Source organism: Megascapheus bottae, chromosome 15, assembly GCF_031878675.1.
Source record: "Megascapheus bottae isolate mThoBot1 chromosome 15, mThoBot2.hap1, whole genome shotgun sequence".
Classification (NCBI taxonomy): domain Eukaryota; kingdom Metazoa; phylum Chordata; class Mammalia; order Rodentia; family Geomyidae; genus Megascapheus; species Megascapheus bottae.
The window spans coordinates 48,057,557-48,066,900 of record NC_143523.1 but is presented as its reverse complement, the minus strand read 5'-3'; the positions used below and the strand labels follow the sequence as shown (position 1 = coordinate 48,066,900).

The 9,344-nt window shown below is 41.3% G+C and overlaps 1 protein-coding gene across 1 annotated transcript in view; it reads right to left on the bottom strand.

The window, feature by feature from the left end:
* Positions 1-3,226: 3,226 nt before the first annotated feature.
* The window catches only part of Lrmda (leucine rich melanocyte differentiation associated), a 999,007-nt gene continuing 992,889 nt past the window's right edge, over positions 3,227-9,344 (bottom strand). The window contains exon 7 of the mRNA XM_090346626.1: positions 3,227-5,223. Coding sequence (XP_090202752.1) covers positions 5,144-5,223 — 80 coding nt within the window. The 3' untranslated portion in view covers positions 3,227-5,143. The remainder of the gene's footprint in view (positions 5,224-9,344) is intronic.

Below are 9,344 nucleotides of genomic sequence, written 5' to 3'. Positions count from 1 at the left end.
AAAGAGCTGTGGAATTCTTTGGTAAATATTTTGGAAAAATCAACAACCCAGTAAGGATGAGAGTGAATCAGAAGTGGTAACACAGCTTAAACAAACATAAAACGTAGATCATAATTCCTCTGAAAGGGAGGCACAAAGTAAAACACTAATTTGATACTAAAATATACATATCATATTATATAATATGGTGAGAGTAATTAATAATAATGTTTGGAATCCATGGAAAAGTTAGGAACTTATTTACGCTTGTCAGTGAGGAATAATAGAATAGTCTCTCAGTTGTTTAGGATGGGTTTTGTAATTATTAAGCTACTAGTTAAATGTTTTTAGAAGGCTTTATAGCTATCAGTTTTTTCATTATCTTCATTAAGTTAACATGCACAAAAATCTTGTTCTATCACTTTTATAGAATAAAAGCATTGTAGGGAGGACGTATGTGTTCTTTCCCTCCATGGGGGAAGGTTGTAATGCCATAAGAAGCAAAATTCCACATTGAACCTGGGTACTAAGCTCATTCATATATAAAATAAGTTATATATAAAATAGATTCAAGTTGAATTTGCTATAGTGGTTGCTATTACTACAATTAACTATGATATAATTCAAATTTGTGAACATGCAGTGTTTATTCCAGTCCTGGAATATCAAAATAGAGAAGAATTAATAATCTAAAGGGTATGGTTATACTCACTTCTTGGCTTTTGCGCCCTCATCACAAATGCCCAGACTGGAAGTAGTGTGTAATAGAAAATATCCTCAGGACTCTCCAAGCTCATTCTCTTTTCTTAAGATTGAGTGAATCACTCTTAAGAAGACAGAAATGTTGATTTAGAGTAAATGATGTGACAAAACGTAATTTCTAGAATAAATCTGCATGTTAATTGAGGATATCCACTTGAACTCAGTGATTGTCCATACCGCCTATGACTTCATATCATTTTCTGCCTGGGGTCAAGTCCCATTCTCAGCATCTTCAGCCCTGTATAGAGAGCCTGTCCTTTCTTTTTCTTAAATTGCTTTGCTTTTTTTGTGTCACCTTGTTAAGGTAGCTTTGCTTTTTTTGTGTCACCTTGTTAAGGTAGACACCTATCTCGAAACCTAATGACTATAAAGGCTTTTCAAGGACATGACCCTGGTCCTACTCTTTGATTTCACTACCCTGACTTGAAGTCTTCTCCTTACCTTTTAGCCACAGCAACCGCTGAAAAAGTAACCTTACGATGCTGGTTTCTATACAAGATTAGACACTAGCCCTAGTCATTGTGCCAGGTGTAGCCATTATACATAAAATCATGTTTTCCCACAATGCTTTGGCATTCATCTGTTCCACCTTGCTTCACCGTCCCGGGCAGGAAAACATGTAACCCATTAACGTGTGGCAGGACTCATTTGGTTAAAAAATGATTCTGCTCTGAAAAGTCTTCCTAAACATTACTTATTGCTGAATATCATAAAAACCATTTTGATTGGCAGAAAATTGGCTCTTCTCTTCCTTTCTTATTATTTTATCAGTCCCAGTGTAGTCCTTAAAATTCCATAATTTTCTTTTTCCTAGGCACAATCCTACTACATGAGCCTTATTGTAGCAACTCTTCACGATGCACACTCTATACTTACAACCCCCATTTCTTGGCGCAGTACCCTGTGTTAGGTGGTTGTTCCCTGGGTGACTTTGGAAGAAAGAACACATGCTAATCTGTGACCATATTATACATAACTTTTTTCTACCCTACCACAAAGCATCAAATTAACATTTAGATTATAGCTTTCCAAGGGAGAACTATCAATGCTAGGAGATTTCAGATCAATATGTATCAGGACAGTATTTTTCAGACAAGTGATTGTGTCATAATGTTCTCCAAGCCCAGAAAGTGGCAGCCAATTCATTAGAAATAACTTTGGGAATGCATATAACCAGGTGCATGTAACACAAAGCACCAGCATACTTCCTGTTCATCTGGGTTTATTTCCCCCTTTTTTTACTTAGAAGTAGGTAACAGTATGGTGTTAGGGCAAGTTAAAGACTCAAGCCAACCTATGGTAGCACCCTTCTTTTGTGGCGATGGCTTCTTGGAAATAAAAGTGGGATTGTCAGGTGGTGAAGGGCCTCGTTGAATCAGCTGCAGTGGTCGGTACAATAGATTCTTCGTGGGCTCTACTTGATTCTCTCTGTGGCACAATCTCTGACTTAGCCTGCTCTGGTTAGTGGCAAATTCTGAAAACTCTGTTTTGATTAAAAGAACACCATGGATTGTTTTATATTTATATATCAACAAAAAGGACCTGGCTAGTTATGTCCTATAAACAGCAAGAATGACATTATCCCCAGAAAACTGTAAGACATCTCTGCTAATAACATGTGTACACACACACACACACACACACACACACACAGTCTTTCCTCCTCCTCTTCTTTCATCTGGAATTTGTCATTTGCTTTCTTTTATCGTTGGTGTACACGAATATGTGAAAACACACAACACAGAGACACTCAGCCTGATAGAGTGATAATCTCTTGTAATGTGCTTCTATTTAAAGCAACAAACAGATGGAGGGTTTATGAGCAAAGCTGGTAAAAGTAAAAGCAAATGATTGCAATAGTTGTACTTTTTAATAGGCTTCCCCACATTCTAAGACATTATTCCCCCAGGAACAAATAGTTCTATAAAATTATGTTACTTGAAGAGAGCTAGTCTCCCTGCCATTACTGAGGAGGGCAGAAACACATGTGTCATGTCATAGGGGGTGCCCCACTGAGGGCGGCCAGTGACACCAGGTACTGGGGTCCCAGAGAACCAGCTTAGAGGTTCAAGGGAAGGAGGAAAGAAGGTAAAAGAGGAATGAAGCATGCCTGAGCTTTGACTGAATCTATTATCTTCTATTTTCCTACTTGACAAAAACAAGGTTTGGGAAATTTGTACAGATTTAAGATAAACATGAAACCTGGCTTCTTGCCCTGCTAATTCAGACCAAAAGGTTTGTTTTTATGGCAGATATTGCTTAAAAAAAAAGAGTTGTAAACAATCCGGCAATAATTCATTACCATTATCCCTGCTTAAGAGAAGCCAAGCTCACTCTAATTCTATCAATAAGATGAATATACCACTGAGATGGCCTTTGCGTGAATTATAATTAAAGCTAATCTTCTTTAAAGTTATTATACCATTTTGGAAGCAGATAAACAAGCCAAAGAAAGGCAAACAATGTGGTCAATAACTTGCTCCAAATATGTATATATTTTTTATTTCCAAAGCTTATATTGAGAGAGACATTCCTTCGCACGATACAAATGGTTCTGACATTAAGAAAAGTAAACAAAAAAGAAAAATAAAGATGGAAAAATCCTGTGGTCAGTTCACAAGTGCTTTTTTATTGTTTGAGGCAGGGTTAAAGCCTTTTATAAAGACAAGGATATATGGGCCGCTAGATTGGATATGACATCGGCCTCGTCAAGCTGCCCTTGTGCAGAGTCCTGCTGCCTCTTAGATGCCATAGACAAAACAGGCACTGAAACTTCTCAACAAAGAGCCAGGGCGGGACCTGACACAGCTAATTTCCAGCATTACCCTGGAGCTGATTTTGTAGATAACACACTGCACAGGTAGCAGCTCCCGTTCTGAGTGGGTTGGAGAGATGAAAGCAAAGGTTGAATAATCCTTCATCATTGTTTTTGAGGATTTTAGTGGGAATGGATCTGAATAGCTGATTAATGAGGTCACATGATTTCCACATGGAATTCCTGGCAGCCATGATGTATGTCATTTAGGACCCTGTTGATGGAGCAGGCCATTGGCTATGGAAAGGGCTCTCGAGGGGGGAGGAAGAGGCTCTTCTAGGAGCTCAGGTATGCTCAGTGCCCACAGGCTTTACAATAGCCACTTTTCTGGTCAGTTGTGTATCTGTTCTTGAAGGGTATTTCTCCCAGTTTTGCAGTCCTAATTCTAGGCAATCTAGAAGGATGAACACCTGGCCTAAATGCAGAAAGAAAGAAAAAAAAATAAAATGGCAGATAAATGCTTTTGTGGAAAGGGCAAGTGGCAGCCTTTCAAATATCTTGCAGTGATTTGGTTTGTGCATCAGTAAGTTCAATGAAGTGAGAGTCACACAGCTAGCTGAGTGTGTAGTCTTTTTTATGACATGTGTTAGAACCCAGAAAATGATGCACACAGGTTTTGGAAATCATGAAGCCGATTTCTGAGAGGTCTTGAGAAAAAATAGGAAATGTTGCTTTGATCAGATTCGTATTTCTACAGCCTTCATTTTAAGTTTCTGGACCTCTCCTGCTCTATCTTTCATCACCTCACTACGTGAAGATAGCGCTCGTAGGAATAAGCCAGTCCCAAGTGTAAATATGGCTGTAGGCAGAGCAGGCAAGGATGAGTGTCTCCCAATCCAGTGAGACTGCTGGGTGCAACCAAGCCTTGAGCAGTCAAAAGCACTCATTGCATGGTGCTTGGAGTAGGTAGATTTGGAACTGAATCAGTGCAGATAATGCAGGGAGGGATTCAGGGAAAGGGAATCTAAAACGGGGATTGTAAAAGCATGAAGCCAACTAGGAATGTATGAGCTAGTTGAGAAGTAAATCTGTAAATCTACAAAGCAACACACCTAGAGGAGGGAGGAGAACAGGGCCTGTGCAGAGAAGGGGACCCTGGGAAACTCTCCTTCCTTAATATGTGGGCCATTCCACTAGAAATAAACCCACAGCATGGGGACAGCAGAGGAATCCTGACTCAGGCAGGCTGCAGGCAGGGGGCCCCCGCCCCACCCCTCACAAGGCTGGAGCCACTGAGCATGCCCAGTGAGGCACCAGGTGTGACCTCTGCTCTCCGGTGAGCAGTGGAGGGACAGGCAATCCATCATGGTGTGCATGCTGTCAGCCCCAGCGCTTGGACGCTGCTGCCTCTCACCCCAGTGGATGAGCCCTGCTTAAGGGCAATCATGTCAATCTCTCTGTGACCACTCAGTCTAAAGCAGCAGGATGATCTTGACAGGCCTGGCAAAGTCAGCACAAGGTATGGGAAGCTGAAACTGTAGCCTTCCCACAGAGATGCCATGTGGACTGCTGTTTTGCTTTAGCTCTTTATTTTTCACTTTTCCTTTTATTTTCATGAAATAGGCTGAGAGGCTTACAGAGCTGAGATCACAGCTGGTCATCTCGGATAAACCTGTTGCCCTCTGAGTTCTTCCCATAGTAAACATAGCGACACTTGCCCAGGACACCTGGAAGAGAGAACCACATTGTTACAGGTGGAATAGTTGGTGTAGTTGGTGCGTGTCTGCGTAGATGTATACCTATATGTGTGTGTGTACAGATATACAGGTACTAGGAATTGAACACAAAAACTTGGCTCAGCTCCTTTGCTCAAGGCTGGCATTCTACTACTTGAGCCGCACCTCCATGGCTGGCTTTTTTGCTTGTCAGTTGGAGATGAGAGCCTCATAGTCTTTTCTACCCAAGGTGAGATCCTCAGATCTCAACCTTCTGAATAGCTGTTTCTTAGCACTGACATCCTCCCTGAGTGGTTCCCCTGTTTTAGGGAAGTTTTTCCTTCCCTATTTGCCAAATGATTCCCCAGATTATATAGCATGACCCTCTTTTTGCAGGTTCTACTTAAACATGTATCCAGCCCAAATGAAAGACGTAGCATAAGTGTTGGGTTGAAGTTGTGAATGGACCTTCTTAACTCCTAGAGAGAATCTTGCAGAGCCTGGAAGAGATCAAGTATATGTATGTGGCTCAGGCCACAGGCAAGAGCTCTTGATGTCAGAATCCCTTTTCTTGAAGTGTCTCCTGAGCATACTTGTCCAGTTATGATGTATTTGACTTGCACCATCAGTTTGGCTTTGTCATTTGTTTGCAGAAAACTTTCCTCTCATTTATAAGGAGATTTTATGGGTTTTTTGCATTTTTATTATTAAGTGGTTTATGAGTGGTAACAATTCCATATGTCAGGTTATAAGTGGCAATGCTTGCTCAATGCCACCCCCTTTTCCCCCCTCCTGTGCCTCCAGTTATATAGTTTCTTTGTTTTTCATACAGTGTATGTTAAATATAACGACCACATGTGCTCACCCTTCCTCCATTCCTGTACAGCTCCTAAAACATGTTTCCACTTTTGGAATTTGTTTTGGTAAATGATACTTTAGTTTCTCACAGTACTTAGTTGCTCAGGAACCATGTCTTTGGATCCCCACCCAAAGCTTACCATAATACCATCCGTTAGTCCATAAGTAAATGCATTGAGCCCTGTATATGTTATACTGCTTGTATTTTAGGTCTAGCTTCACATATAAAACATGTTGGTCACTTCTGTGATTCTTACTGATGGAAGCATCCCCTAGATTAGATTAGGGTCAGACGTCTTAAATCAACTCACTTTTTCAATCCTAAATATTCACAAAATCATCTATCATGGTTATTGTGAAACCTTGTGAGATTAAGGAAAAGTAAATCAACTTTTCTAAGAAAATACTTAAAACTTAATTTTGCTTCTGCCACCTTTTTTGTTGAAAAACCTACTTTAGAAGATCTAACTTAAAATACAGTCAAGCACAGTTGTATTAGCACTAATGAGACTAATCTCTGAAATGTTCACAACTAGGGAAAAAAAGAAAAGAGAGAGATTCCAGAACACAGAAATTCATGAGCCACAAACCTGCCTGCCAAAAAAGCTACACATATGCATGACTTTTTTGTGGGAGGGGGCAGCTGGAGAGAATGTTTGATACTGTGAAGTCAACAAGCAACATAGCACAATTCTTTGTTAATCTTTGACAAATTAGCACTTGAAATTAACCAGGGCCATTACCTCAGACTTTGTGAGTAGTAAATATTTTTGTGACTGTAAAAGAGATTTTTTTCTAATACACAGCTCTAAACTTTGTTCTTAAAGGATTCAAGTGACTCATTAAAACTTTTAAGTACAGGACAGATGTTGCCTGGCTTGGGTAACTTGGGACGAATTTGGACATTTGGGGGGTCCTCAGGATATTTTAGCATTGGAAGAGGGACAGGGTGACACAGTTGCATGGAGGTTTCTCAGTACTTCCAGCCATGTTCCCACAAACAACTTTTGTTCTTCCCAATTGTTCTTTCTTTATCCTTGGCTTCTTATCCCTGGTTTCTGGTGTTTACTATTGGTTTGCTGCCTGGAAATATTGAGATTGGATGAAACCTCTCTGAGACCGTTCTCAAGGCTAAAGTTATTCTCTTGGCTATTGGCATTGAGCTTGTCCCTTTATTGTGCTAAATGATGTATTGTTTAGGGTTGTGCTAATATTACCACCAATGCCAGGATCCTAGGGATTCTTGCTGGTCAGGCTCTGTGGCCTCTATGGGCCTTGGGTAGGAATGCCTCATAGGAATGGGACAATTTGCAGGGGGTAGAGGGTTTACTTAAATCTAACTGATCTAAATAAATGCTCAATAATCTGGAAAGATGGGGCCAGAGGGCATCATTTTATTTTATGGCAATGGGCTAAAATGAATTAAAATGTTTTGTCTTTAAGTAGTTGCACAAAGAGGTTTCAATTCAAGGTATCAGTTTGTGAGTTCAGTGCATCTTTATTGATGTGATTTTTATAAAAATAAGATGTGGATAGTGTTGTCAGATACATACTGTAAGTAGTCTTTCTCTTGAGTGAAAGTATGAAAGGCAAGCGTGTGCATGCACACTGGTCTTCTCCTCGATCACAGCCACACTCTTCTCCAGTAAACTCTCTGTGCATCCAGGGCTGTGGTTTCTTTCTGTCCTCTCTCTCCATGGTGAGCTTCCACTCTGAAGTTTTCCTTAGATGTAACCAGATGGGATCAGAACCCCTGGAATGTGCACCAGGATGTGCTCTGAGCCACATTCCCAGACCTTCTTTCTGGTTGGCATTGATAAAGTCCTTTTTATGTCCTGCCCAGTTTCTTTGGGCCCAGAAGCAAGAATGTTTATAGACACCCTGGTGAGAGAGGGCTGTTTGATGGATACAAGAGACTGTGGCTGGGTGTCAGTGCTTGGAAGATGAGGCAAGGACATGAGGTATTAATATTGTCAATGATCTCTTGACGGGAAAAGAGATACTGGACTCACTGTCAGATTTAAATAGACATCAAGTGCATTAATGACAGAAGGGCAGACTTCAAACAAAGGGGCTGTGTGCTGGGGAGCCGAGTTGGTCTCTGGGCTGGCAATAACCCGATCTGAAAAGACACTGTCAGGACGAGAGACAGGTCCAGGATTGTGTGTAGTGACAGAAAACAGAGATACTGACAAGAGATACCAGCTCCATATTATGCCAAGGACACTGTAACACTGTCTTCCTCTCTAACTCAAGCTGACATCACTCCCCATCAGACAGGTCTTCCCCTGTTCCTACAGATCCAGAACATTCACAGCAGCTTAGAAGTTCCCAGCACCCCCTCCTCTGTAAGAATAATGGGGTCAGGGTCTTAGGATAACTTCAGTCCATTTAAATTTGGACTCCACAGGAAGGCCCCCAATGAAAGCATGGTGACTTGAGGTGATCCCAGGGCCACTGTATGAGAATCTGTCACCTTGAATAAAATCCCTAAAGGGGAAGCACTCAGTGGTAAGGATTATCTGGTATACAAAAATGACCCATCTGCTGGCACTGGCCTGGGAAGAAAGGTACCCTGGCTAGTGACACTTGAAATTGGCTGATTTTTCTTTTTGGTGCACTGGAGCCATCTATGCCTTAAATTAGGCTACCTGGGCTTCTTCTGAGTTTCCTTCCTGTGCATGCTCTTGTTGATGACATGGTTAATCCCAAGATGTTACTTTTGTGTTCACAAAATACATAGGGAAATAAGCAAGAGGCAAAAGAAATGAGCCAGCCTGCCCAATCCCATATGTCTTTGGACTTTCTGTATTTATCATGAGGGTTATTTGTGAAATAATAGGCTCTGTCCATAAATTTAGGGAGGTAGCATCATGGGCTGCCCCCCACCTCCCCTCAATCACAGAGGGAATGGGTTTGTTTGCAAGGAATATTTTCCTAAGGAGGGGATCTGGGGAACAACTGGTTGTGACTCAGTAGGCCATGTTTTTCTGTGCACATCTGCCTTGCATTCACTTGTTTGTATCTTCTCAGAACTGGAGTGGGAACAGCCCATTTAATGGCAGATGTAGTGTTTTTAATTAAAATATCTGGCTTTGGCCATAATAAGTGAAGCAGGCTTGCCATGTATCAGGCAGACGTGCTGACGTCTGTGTGGAGCTTTCTTTTCTGGGGCCCTGAAAAATGACAGTGTGCCGTCCCCTGGGGAATCTTCTCCTGCCAAATGAGACTCCTAATTTTTCTTAAGTAGCCAGCTTTCCCATCACCATAAGCTC